This window comes from Cyprinus carpio, chromosome B12 (assembly GCF_018340385.1).
Source record: "Cyprinus carpio isolate SPL01 chromosome B12, ASM1834038v1, whole genome shotgun sequence".
NCBI classification, from domain to species: Eukaryota; Metazoa; Chordata; class Actinopteri; order Cypriniformes; family Cyprinidae; genus Cyprinus; species Cyprinus carpio.
This window is the reverse complement of record NC_056608.1, coordinates 9,117,716-9,131,250: the sequence shown is the minus strand read 5'-3', so window position 1 is coordinate 9,131,250 and position 13,535 is coordinate 9,117,716. Positions and strand designations below refer to the sequence as shown.

General features: G+C 37.2%; 1 protein-coding gene across 2 annotated transcripts in view; it reads right to left on the bottom strand.

The window, feature by feature from the left end:
- LOC109070247 (5-oxoprolinase-like) overlaps positions 1-13,535 on the bottom strand; it is a 34,946-nt gene that overhangs the window by 7,530 nt on the left and 13,881 nt on the right. For both annotated transcript variants that reach the window (XM_042735231.1, XM_042735232.1), the window contains exons 10-22: positions 12,801-13,087; positions 10,848-10,960; positions 9,843-10,013; positions 9,581-9,718; positions 9,364-9,502; positions 8,784-8,896; positions 7,944-8,095; positions 7,386-7,546; positions 7,005-7,106; positions 4,246-4,420; positions 3,927-4,111; positions 3,673-3,819; positions 3,270-3,404 (exon numbers count right to left, since the gene is read on the bottom strand). In XM_042735231.1, coding sequence (XP_042591165.1) covers positions 3,270-3,404; positions 3,673-3,819; positions 3,927-4,111; positions 4,246-4,420; positions 7,005-7,106; positions 7,386-7,546; positions 7,944-8,095; positions 8,784-8,896; positions 9,364-9,502; positions 9,581-9,718; positions 9,843-10,013; positions 10,848-10,960; positions 12,801-13,087 — 2,018 coding nt within the window. The remainder of the gene's footprint in view (positions 1-3,269; positions 3,405-3,672; positions 3,820-3,926; positions 4,112-4,245; positions 4,421-7,004; positions 7,107-7,385; positions 7,547-7,943; positions 8,096-8,783; positions 8,897-9,363; positions 9,503-9,580; positions 9,719-9,842; positions 10,014-10,847; positions 10,961-12,800; positions 13,088-13,535) is intronic.

The window sequence follows — 13,535 nt, the reverse complement described above, 5'->3', positions numbered from 1 at the left end:
TTCCCCCCTGAGCTTCAAAACCGCTCTTCAGGAGTCTATGGGTGATGTCACAGACACTACGTCCATATTTTTATACTGTCTATGAGATAATCACAGAAAGAAGAAATAGGATCAGTCTATCAAAGCTGAGGCATCTGATTTTTTTTGAATCCCAATCTTCACTGAGGACATTAATACTGTTTGCTTGAGTTTGGTTCTAGTTCTGTTCTGTAGAGATTATTTGTTGTTAATTTGTGCAATAACATGTTTGATTAAAATATTAAACAAAACAAACAAAAGAATGATTTTGTAACAAAATAAATGCACAAAATTAGGCAACTATAAGGATTCTCATAAAAACACTGCACATGAAAGGGTTTTCAACACACAAACCATTAATTTTTGCAAAGTTATGGTAAAATAAAGGCCTACAAAAAAATCCTAAATTAAGAGCCGTTCAGGAGTTGAAAGAGCCCGGCTCTTCTTTGGGAGCTGAGCCAAAAGAGCCGGCTCACTGAAAAGAGCCTAACTTCCCATCACTACCCATCACTACGCTTTAGAAAACGCACATGCGCAAATGATAATTCTATTTTGCGATGATTTACGACACTGCACGATCTGTTCCATGCATGCACATATTTATATTTGCGACTGCACGAGCGCTAATGACGACACAGCTGCTTCACGATTAGCCAGATTCACCGCATGACAACGATCACGTGTGTTTCGGGTTTATTCTAACCTTTTCAGTTCCAATAATACCCACAAATCTGTATTTTTTGAACGGTAAAAGCTTTTTTTACTGTAGTCGCACTGTTGTATTGAGTAACGTTTATCATACAACACTGATAAAAGCATATATACACCCACTTTATTAGTATTTAAATAGTATATGATTATGTTGAACTTTATTCTTGAAAAAATCACGCTGTATTAAGCAGTATGTAAAACTGTTCTGTTGCTCATGAAAACGTTTCTAAAACGTCTGTGTATTTGACAAATATTGCATTTAATTTACTTCATCTGTGATAAAGTATGCAAACACCACGTGAGTGTCACTAACGGGAGCAGAAAGTGTCCGGCTTGACATGTCTGTTTTCAACTCTGCCCCCGACTGCAAGCGGCTACCCTCGTTGATCGCCGCCTGTAGCCGGGCTTGAAGTCGAACGCAATAATCGATTCGTTCACGATCCGCACATCACTAGACGAGACAAAACCAAAAAAAAACATTACAAACGAGGTATTCGTTGCAACCAGTGGGGACATAATTACTGATTATAATGACTTATACTGTCTTTTTACGCATTGCATTGCGTATCGCGCTGTGTAAACATAAAACCATGTCTGCATTTGTGATTAGAGAAACAACGAACAACAAGCCTACTCTTCTGCTCAAAACTTGTGTTTGAATCATCATTGGCAAATTATTTAAATATAAAAAACTTACTTAACAGGCTGTGAGTCAGAAGCGCCAGACTGTTCTTGCAAAGTTTGAACTGCCCAACTTTATCGAAACAGCCTTTGTGCCACAGACACATTGCAGGCTACTGGTTCAGGAAACAGTCCTCTTCCTCCATAAATGCGCAGCACACATCTGAATATTTGGGTTGAACTGTTCTGGAACAGTGTTGAAATACAACTTAACCACTGATTTCTAGTCATGTCCTGTTTTGGAAGGCCAAATAAAGTATTTTTGCTTTCACAACGAAACACACAGCGACTCCACAACGTGGCAGCGGCGGCAACAGTGAGAATAAAAGTTACGGCTTATTTCTCTGTGTGAACATTTGGGTGGCGTTATGCAAATCTTCCCACATAGTGACGTAGAGATGTGGGGGTGTGTTAGAACGAGCCGTTTTAGGGGGGTGTGGTTGACTCTTAACTTTTATAAAGAGTATCTCTTAGGATTTGAGACTTTAGTCTTTGCAACTTTACAGATCTTCTTTATGCACCAAGAGCTTGTAACAATCCAAAGAGAAAGGAAAAATTTTAATCACATCATATTCAAAGTTGTCCAAATGAAGTTCTTAGCAATGCATTTTGCTATTCAAAAATTAGGTTTTGATATATTTATGGTAGGAAATGTACAAAATATTTTCATGGAACATAATCTTTACCTAATATCCTAATGATTTTTGGCATAAAAGAAAAATCAATAACTTTTACCCAAACAATGTTTTTTTTGGCTAAAACAAAAAACATAAAACAAAAAATTAATACTTGTTCCATGGTCAAATATCAAACATCAACTGTTGTAGTCAAGTAAGCTTGATTCATAATGCTTTCTCCGTTGTGAGCCTGTGAGCTCCTCTAAACTGTCGGGGAGCTGCACTGCTCTCGCGGTTGATTGCTGCACCTCTGTTCTGACAATATCACTTAATTAACAACCCTTTAGAAAATTGAATCCTTTGTGGATCCTCCTGATCTATTTGTTTATCTTCCTCCAGTCAAATGGCAGCATTCTTAGTCTCATGCACACAGCAATCAACTGATTCTTTTAAATTATTAGATAGCAGCTCCATTTTAAATTGTTAAAAGAATAAATCTGTTTACAGTTGACATTTTATATCACAGTAATGATATATACCTTCATACAGCCCAGCCTACAGCATAACATCCGTAATACAGTCACACTGATTCACTGATTCCCACAAAAAATTATAAAAAAAATCCATTATAAATTGCTAAAAAGAATTGCTTATTAAAATCGGCCCTGAAATTCCATAGTGGTGCATTATTAGAAATGATTATTAACCTGCAGTTCAAGTTACTTGTCTTCCTCTGTTTAAATGTATCTGTCTTCCTGCTCTCCTGTCTCTTACAGGTTCCTTGTTCTCCTAAACACTGTTCTCTTTTTTCTTGTAAAAATTGGAGATTCTATCCATCTATCAAAATGTTTATTATAAAAGTATTACTACATATGCAATCCCTTGAAACCCTTACTCGCTACTCTCTTCTGGTTTGATTAGTCTCCTAAAGAATTTATTTCTTCTGCTGAACAGAAGGAGATATTTTGAAGAACGTAGGTAACCAAACAGTTGCTGGTAACCCAATGACTTCCTTAACTTCCGCATTGTCTATACTATGTAAGTCGTTGGGGACCAGCAACTGTTTGGTTACCCACATTCTTCAAAATATCTTCTTTTGTGTTCAGCAGAAGAAAGAAATTCATACAGGTTTGGAACCACTTGTGTAAATAATGACACAATTCAAATTTTTAGATGAACTATTCCTTTAACAACCTTTACTGTGGGAAGCATAATCCACCAAAATGTGTGTATGTGTGTTACCTGGTTGAGGGGGATGTCCTGGCCCACCATGCATCTCAGGCAGTATATGAGGGCAGAGAGGGTGATGGCACGAGGAGCATTACAGTTACCCCACACTTCTGTCCCTGAGCCGGTAAAATCAAACAATGCACTGCCCTGCAGACAGACACACAGATGGACAGAGGCATTGATCAACAATGCACTGCAATGTTCTTTTTACTGTCATTTTAGCACTTAAATACAGCAGTTTATACTGTTTGCACAGTTTTACATTCATATACATACATATTGCAGAATGCGCTATTAAAAAAGAATATTCAATATTCTCAATCTTATATTCAGTATGAAACCTGGAGGGGATGAATGATCAAAATGAAAAATCAGAAACTGATTTGAATCTGCAAAAGTTAAAATGATTTCCTACTTGCTCTTCATCAATCTGGACCTTCAATCTGATCGGTGTTCCGTCATCCATTTGATCTTCTGCTTCAACCTCAAGAGAGCCCGTTTCCTGTCGCCGCCGACGGGCGAAATCTTTCAGCATGTCTCGAACCGCAAGCTCTGCATTACTCTAAATATACACAGGGAACTTTAAGCTAACATAAATCAAACCCTGACATAAACTTCAAACTGAGATTTTCATTAGCTATATTTAAAACATCAGACAAATGTAAACACCTGAATGTATCCCATGTATGCCTGGACGACTTCCAGTCCATAGCTGGCAATCAACTCCCCCACCAGCTGACAACCCCTCTGATTGGCTGCTACCTGTGCCCGAAGGTCTGACAGATTGTCACGGAGATTGCGTGTTCCAGAGCATCCTGGATATTGAGCGGGTGCCATGAGCGCATCTGTTACAGCTGATGGGTATAAAGATGACTATGAATAATGACAGAAAAAACAAAACAAACACCATCAATCTTGTATAGACTGACCATGGAAATACCCTGGTATTTGTTACACGGACTTCAACCTGATTGATATCTCTTCTAACCTTTCTCCTGAAAAACTCCACCCGTGACCAGTTTGAAGGAAGTGAAGACGGCGCCCTCCTGTTGTAGACAGGTGGAGTGGGGGGGCATGGAGCCTGGAGTGATGCCTCCTATATCAGCATGATGCCCCCTGCTGGCCACAAAGAACACCGGCGCATGCATGCCATCACCAAACACCTGCATAACACAGAGCAAATCTCATCAAGTCTTGTCCTGCAAAATCAACAGTTTTGTTTAAGAAAATTAAGCATATTATTAGGGTCATTTTGACTTTTTACACTGGCATTTAAGCATCCACACTATGAAAAATTTAGATTTACAAAGATCTAATAAAGTCTCTAATGCTTACAAATGCTGATTTGTTTTACAATCAGAAATACAGTAAAAACAGTAGTATCATGAAATATTATTACTGTTTTCTGTTTTTACAATCATTTTGTCATCAATTTCAGAACCAATTTCAAAACTTTGAAAAGTCATTATTTGTAATGAATGTGCAAAACTTTGCATGTTGCATTCATATATTTAAAGTAGCCTTCCATTTGCAGAATTATTGGTTCAAATAACTAATTTTAAATATATGAATGCAACATGCAAAGTTGCATTCATATATATTTCATGAAATATCATAGGAACAATTTGCAGAATTATTGGTTCAAATAACTAATTTAGCATGAAATATCATAGGAACATTACTTTAGACCAACCAAACACAAGATACCCATAGTTTCACTGTGTAGTTGTTAGTACAATCATTTCATTATGGTTCTACACATTCATATATCACAAGTACACATTGGAATCATTGAACAAAATCTGAAAATTAATATAAGAAAAAAAAATATAACAAAAAAAAAAATTACTGGCATGGAATCTGGCCACAGGTTCTCATCCACATCATAATGGATGTTTTCATTAACTAAACATCTTGGAAAAAAATTTCTGGCATGGCAAGTCCAGGCCTGACATTGGTCTCCTGTGATGTCATTGCATGCATCATTCATGGCCTGGAGAAGAGTGACTTGTTTGTGAAGGTGCCTATTGTAAACCTTCCACCTCCATGTGGAGAAAAATTTGGGTTAAGGAGTATGGGAGTAAATATAAGGTGATAAACTGTGGATGGGTCTGAAACCATGATTGCACTCAGTGCTGTTGCTAGGAATTCTGGGCCCTTTGCAATGATTTTGCTATGGGACCCCCTCAAAATTACATTCAGTGGGGGGTGGTCGGGCCCCCCTCTCAACCGCTGAGCTCTCAACCACTCCTCCATGTCATGGCCAGGATAAAGCCTGCTTCATCCAAAAATCTAAATGGTTTTCATCAGCATTCAGCTCTACCACCCTCTAAAAAGACATTTACTATAGGAAAAACACATACTGATAACAATGATATAGATTTTGGGGGGATTTTCTCCCAACAACAGGCATTTTGAAATTGATTATACCTGAACATACTCAAGTCCTCATACTCTGCTTCACTTTCATAATCTAAACAATGTAATGTAATATTGTTCATCATTTTCCATAAAATCTATGTATCAAGTGTAATGCAACAGTTATTTAGCATTTTGAGCAGTTTTATTAACTGATGGTTAGATCATTGTAATGTAATGAATAGATATTCAACTCAGATGTAATGTGTGGGTGGTAGGGCTGCACGATAAATCGCATGCCATTATCATGCGCAATTCGTCAGTACAGCCGGTTCTATGATTAGTAGTAAATTTCCATCACATGCTTTCAGATAGAGAGGCATTTAATACATAGATTAAATGCCGCTGAAAGCACGTGATGATATCGCATTCATAATCGAAGGTAATTAATCTGCGATTATGAACGCGATATTGCATAGCTTGTCAGTGATCTACGGCTCTGTATATTAAATGCCGCTGAAAGCACGTGATGGAGATTTACTATTAATCACAGAACTGGCTTTTGCTGATGAGACGCGCATGACAATCGCATGCGATTTATTGTCTAACCTAGTGGGTTGCATTTTGAAATAGTAATATTTTGATGTTAACTTTTCTCAGTTTGAACCAGTGGTTAAAGTTCAATGAGCAAATGATCTTAGGTTTATGTGCATTGTATCCAAGCATTTGGAAAAAATGTTAAGCAGTTTTAAAAATGTGCATGTTTATCATCGTTGTGAATTATTTGTCTAGAGTTTTGAAAAATTACATGAAGGTTTTGATATTAGTGAAAAAATTATTGTAATATATTTAAAAATATGATTTATTCCTGTGATGGTAAGCAGATTTTTTTTTAGCAGCTATTACTTCAGTCTTGTCATGAGTCTTCTTAATAATACCAATAATAATAATAATTTTTTAGCAATTATTATTGGTGCTCAAATATTATAATGGTTCTTATTTTTATCAGTGCTGAAAATATTTTTTTTGGAAAATGTGATACAGTTTTCCTCATTTTAAAATGTCCTTGATGAATATCCAAACTTTTGAATGGTAGTGTATCACAGTTTCTACAAAAAAAAAAAAACGTTAAGTAGTAGAAATATATAATATAAAAAAAAAAATTGGTGAGTATAAAAGACTTCTTTCAAAAAAATTAAGCTAATTTGCTACATTGAATAAGTGTATCACAGTAATGAGATTTAAAATAAAAAACCCAGATACATTACAGTAATTAGCAACAAAGCTTCATTTTCAGTTTTGGGGTGAAAAACAAGTCAAACATTTTTATGATAGCCTTTGTGGATCATTTAAGATGAAACTGCTGAAAACTCATCATGATTGACCTACAGGAGTGATGACTGTGAGGTCTGGTAGATGACTGCCGCCTGCACATGGATGATTACTGAGAATCACATCTCCCTCCTGCATGCTGCCTCCTGCTGCCTTTATCTAAAAGACAACAAAAGAACCTTTCAGGTACAGCTCAGACTGCTGTGTGTGTGTGTGTGTGTGTGTGTGTGTGTGAGTGAGAGAGAGAGGTGGACAGAGAGTGATTGTGTGTTATTTCCTGCATCTGCATGGATTCTAATCCTTTTGGTTTACATACACAGTTAACTTTATATATAAATAACAGAAACCTTTGACAGCCATGCAGCCACAGAAAATGAATGTTTCCGAATGAAAAAAAAATCAAGATTTGTAATTTGTTGTATATTTGTGTTTGTGTACCTGGTACTGCACAGTCTCCTGCATCGCTCCTAGATGAACAGGAATGTGAGGAGCATTAGACACCAAACCTCCATCAGGACCAAACACAGCACAGGAGAAATCCAGTCGTTCCTTAATATTTGTGGAGATGGAGGTTCTCTGCAGCACACGACCCATCTGCTCTGTGTTTGAGGAACCACAAAGCATCTTTAGATACACGAGAAGCAAAATGACCTAAGAAGAATTTTTTTTCTGCAAAACTAATCAAAATGAAGTGAGTTCATGATTAAGACAAGAACAAATATCTGCCAATATTTGTTACATTTTTCAAGATTTAATTTTACATAAAGACAAAATACTGAGGAAGATACTCCATTTTTGCAATGCATGCAACTTAATGACATTACTTTATGAATTTAATATTTTCTGCCCTGGTTTGACATCTTTTAAGGCCTTAATTTGAGAAAGGGTGAATTAAGATTTTTTTTAGGACCTTTTTAAGAGCCACAGAAACCCTGACTATCCATTCCACACAATCATTACTCAGTCAATACATATTTTTTTCTTGTCCCATCAGACCTGCAATGCTCATGAAGCGATGGGAGAAGATGGACAACTGGATGGCGTTGAGTTCAGTTCCTAACACGCACTGTGTTCCCGTTCCGACATCAATACACACGTCACCATCCTCTGTCAGATGAGCCACACACGCCGGCTCCACGAGAATTGTGCTGACAAACAACACCAAAGAAGACATATTAATAAAAAAATAAAAAATAATTCATAATATCAAAATTATCATATGATGAGAACAGAAACAATGAGAACATTTCTAAACCATTTATATCCACCATCAATTTTTAAAAAAATCCTAGGATGAAATTTGAAGATCTTTTCACTCTTGAAAGGACCAAAAACTAGCATGAAGTGTTAGTCTTTAACAAACTATTATAATTATATTCTTTCAATAGGTCAAAAATTCTTTATTGATTAGTTCCTTCAATGTCTCCAGTTTGCACTGAACTGGATGGTAGATCTCCAGGAACAGGATTGGACACCCCTGTGTTACATTGTTTTTTTTCTAGTGCTTAGCTGACTAAATCCATAAGAACTGTGACAACATCTCCAAGATGCCTAGAGAAAATCTCCTGCAAAGTACATTAAATACTGTGCACAAATTTACCTAGGACAAAATCTGAATTGTGTCATAATTCAGTCACAACAATTGATGTTGATGTGTGTGACAATTTTGTAAAAAACGGTGAGATCTACAAGTGTGGTTTGGTTTGCTGTTTTTATTTTACACGGGTCAGGTTTGGTAAAGAAATGCATCGGCACTACTGTCAGAAAAATGAGTGGCAAGCACCACTAATGACTATGTATAATATAGTATTTAGAAACTTTCAGGAAAACACTCACCTGTTCTTATCAATAATGATGGCTGGTCCCTGGATACTGTGATCAGAGGAAAGATCCTCCCACAGATACACAGTGGTGTCCAGATAACGGTCCTCAAAGTAACACTGGGTCATCTGGGTCCAAAAAAAAAAAATCAATAACATTCCTGCATATTTCCTTGGTTTAATTTAATTTTATTAAAAAATCAAACACGTGTAAGGTCTTATTTATTTATTTTTTCTTTGCAACACTTTTTCTAATGTTTTGACAGAAAATGTAACATTTTGTAGGCTATTTTGACAAGACGAATAAAAATAGCTTTAGCGGGACTAAAAAAAAACAGTCCTGCGCAGACCTCTACCTTAAACTGAATGTGATGCATCTGTTGTGTTGTACCTTAGAGTTGTCCTAGCCATGACATGTCATGGCCCTTCTCCTCTGTTGTGCGACCGCTACCCCTACTTACCAACACTAACTGTGCTTTAAAGAGCTACACAGGTCAAACTCCATCATAGCCAATAACAGTAAGGTCAAGGCATTGTGTCTTTGAGTAATGCCAACATCTGCAAGTATATAATTAGGTTTGCATTAGTTTAAATACCTTAATAGGTCTTGGAGATTTCTGCCCTGCTTTGGGCTGCACTTTTGACCTAATTCCAGACTTTCCAGAACCGCGTACACGAATATCATCCACCATGATGGGCCGATCAGTGATGGTGAAGCCAAACTCTTTCAGATATCTAATGCAGAAAGAGAAAGACTGAGAGACAGAAGAGCAAACAGCAAGCCATTTTGACCATTCACAAAAAAAGCAGTACCGTTTAGTGAAGGCTGTTCTGAAGTCTCCAGACATGCAGGAGTGGGCGTTTCTGGGGTGACCTGTGGCTGTGATCATGAGTGCGCAATCTGTTCCCTCATACCGCAGGTGCAGGAAAACTTCTAAATTGATCTGAGAACTATACACACAATTAGAATCTTAAGTTGCTGCATTTATAATCATTTGTTTTTGTTCAAAGGTAATGACACAATAGATAAGAAAAAAGAGATGCTTTGAAATGTGGCTGCATCTCTGAGGGTGACCTGATAAAGCCTCGTTTGCGCAGTATTTGATCGCAGCGTTGAGACAGTTGCTCTATCCTGCGGTCCAGCTCAGAGTATGAGCCCGCTTCATACTTTAGAGAACACGGTTCCTGAACCTCCTCCACCACATCAGCCAGAGCCAAACCATATGCTGACAGCACTCCGCTGTATCTGACAGGACAAAAAAAAAAAAGAAAGAAATAATATTGCATTGTAAAATCACCAAATCAGTTCAGAAACATAAACACTTCATTACAATGTTCTTATTCTAAACAGCTCATAAACACTTCCCAATGCAACCATGAGGAACACATCTCATCAGTCCATGCATTCTCTGGGAATTGAACCCCCTAGGGATTATTTGAGCTGCAGGAAAGTTCTAATTAGTGTTCTCTCACACCAGGATTGTCTTTTCCATTGAGTGCAAGTTATGCCAGATGATTTTGATGCTTGATTTGTTTGAATAGAAAAAATGGTAGCACTTTAGTATAGGGACCAATTCTCACTATTAACTAGTTGTTTTAGCATGCATATTATTAATATATAGCATGCATATTAATACTTATAAAGCACATTTTCTGCATGACCATATTCTATATCCCTAATACCACCCAATACCTAAACTTAACAACTACCTTACTAACTATTAATAGGCAGCAAATTTGGAGTTTATTGAGGCAAAAGCTGTAGTTAATGGCTTGTTAATGGCAAGAACAATAAAAAAACAACCAAAAAACAAACGATGGCTAAATTAAACTAATCTAAACTAAAGCATTAAAAATTTAAATATACAGACTGATTTGATAAAGAAGAAACAAAATGTTGTCTGTGCCTCATTCCTCACCACAACAATTTTATTTGTATATTGTCTTTGTATATTATCTTATCATTGCTTTGTAATGTCATGAGTTCATTAAGCACAGCAAAACATAGTCTGGAAAAAACATTTTGTTGCCACCCCATAAAACACACAGATAACGCACATGCATAAACATACAGACATACTTGTGTATGAAGACAGTCTTCATGCCTAAGGCTCTTGCAATGGCACAGGCATGTTGACCACCAGCTCCTCCAAAACATGCCAGCACATGCTTAGATGTATCATGGCCTTTAGCCTGTTAAAAGAGAGACAATATTCAAACATTCAAATCTGATTCGATGTTGGCGTGAACGTAATTTACACACAGGTCCATTTCTGGTGATCTATAATGTTAAATGCAATCTACTAAGATCAGTGCATCTGCATGCAAGCCTCACACCACCAAGTACAATGCCAAGCATCAAACAGAGTGGTGTAAAGCATGCTTCCACTGGACTGGACAGAGGAAAAGAGTTCTTAATAAATAATACGAACCATACTTCCATCATAATTAGCCAAATTTTTTAGGCAAATACTCAAAATAATCAAAAAATAATCCACAATAATCTACTGTTTTTTTGCTCATGTGGTAATTTAATTCCCCTCCATGTGGTAATAATATCCCCACAACTTGTATTTCATTCAAGGAACTCATCTCATCAGTCCGTGCATTCTCTGGGAACTGAACCCTCTAGGCGTTATTAAATTGTAAATTATGCTTCTCTGATTGGCAGCCTAATGGGTGAGGGTTTTTTGGCAAATACCAGGAGAACATTTACTTATCTGTCTGCATTGTGCCAATTGTAAAGTGGTTTGGATAGGTTCCTTACTTCCAGTGAATGGAAAATTTAATGCTTCATCATACCGAGACATATTGGACAATGTTATGCTTCAAAATTTGTGGGAACAGTTTGGGGAAAGCCATTTTCTATTCCAGCATGACTGTGCCCCAGTGTGCAAAGCAATGTTCATAAAGACATGGTTGGATGAGTTTGGTGTGGAAGAACTTGACTGGCCCACACAGAGCCCTATATTTAGAATGCAATGTCCCTGTTGGTGTAATGGTCTGGTATAACGCAACAATTATCCCAAACAAACCACACACACAACGAAGCTGCACAGAAAAGGCATTCCTTAATCCACTAGAAAACCTTGGAAATTTTTTAACTTGTATCAAAGCTGTTGAATGAATCTCAATTCTGGAAAGAATTTAAGGAAGTTTTGTAAGACATTAATTAATGTAAGGCTGCACGATAAATCGCATGCGATATTTCATGCGCATCTTGTCAGAAAAGCTGGTTCTGTAATCAGCTGTAAATCTCCATCACGTGCATGCTTTCACATGGAGCAGCATTTACTACACAGAGCTGTTGTTCACTGACAAGCTGCGCGAAACCACGATCATATTTTGCACATGTTTTGCACAGCTTGTCAGTGAACAATGGCTCTGTGTAGTAAATGCTGCTCCATGTGAAAGCACGCACGTGATGGAGATTTACTGCTAATTACAGAACCAGCTTTTCTGACAAGATGCGCATGAAATATCGCATGCGATTTATCGTGCAGGCCTAAATTCATGATTGGAAATAAAGCATACAAACAACTTTGTCAGTTAAATACCTTAAGTTCACAGTTTTCTTCTTTGCAATATAATACACTACTCATATTTGTATGGTTCGACTGAAATTTAAAAAAAAACTAATACTGTGCAAGTATCCCATCCAGACATCACTTCTGGCCACTACAATATATAATGGCTTTAGAATGGCCTAGATTACCAAAAAGAGTTTGCACGACCTAGATAAGTTCGAGTTTATTTTGTACAAACTGATTTTTCGGTAATTTGCACTACATGTAAAAAAAAAAATAATAAAAATAATAATTTGTCACAACAGCCTGGGGTGTGTTTCCCAAAAAAATCTATGGTTGCAAGTTCCATCATTACCAATAAAGTTCACCAGTATTAACAACCATAGTTAACAATGCTATCGGGAAATACACCCCAGGTTGGAAAATCCTGCTGAAAGATAAAAAGAATACACCTATTCTCTTATGTAAGCTATACAAACTGAAAATTACTAAATAGGGTGCTGTACCTGTGTAAGTGCTCTGATTGGCCGGCACATGGCCTCATTAGCCACATTGATGAAGCCCATGGCAACATCTTCTACACTCATTTCTGAATGGTGTCCTCCTGCAGCACTGCTCGATGATTGGTTAGTTGAGAGGTATTGATTAATTTCTTTTGTGAGAGTGTGGAAATGCTTCATGGTTTCCTCAGTTGAGAGAGGTTCATTTTCTCCAGGGCCAAAGATTTTTGGGAAGAAAGTAGGCAACAGGCGGCCAAGGGCTAGATTAGCATCAGTGACGGTCAGAGGACCACCTGAACCAGGGGAGAAGAGAGAAACACAATAAACATGTGCTGTAGAGTTATTGTAGCTTTCAGTTCATTCTTTTTGTCACAAGAACCATGGCAGAAGTATGTAAGGCAGAAGCTGTCACAGCAGATTTTAAATGTATGAACACAAGGAAGCCAGGTCTTCCTAGATAACCTGCATTCAGTGCCATTTAGCTTGTGTTTTTCTGTCAGCAGGAAATTCACATGAGATGTTAGCTATACAGACAGAGAGCATCAGTCCGAGACATCGCAGAAGATATTAATGAGATTCGTAAGTCTCAATTTATTAGATGTTAAATGTAGTGCTGGATGTGGCTAGCATTTCTGTTTTTACAGTACATATTGTTTGAAACCATTATACAGTTCATACAAACACCCCAATAAACTCAGTAACATGAGACTATAGGCATTTTGCCCTTTTTCAGTTTTAGAA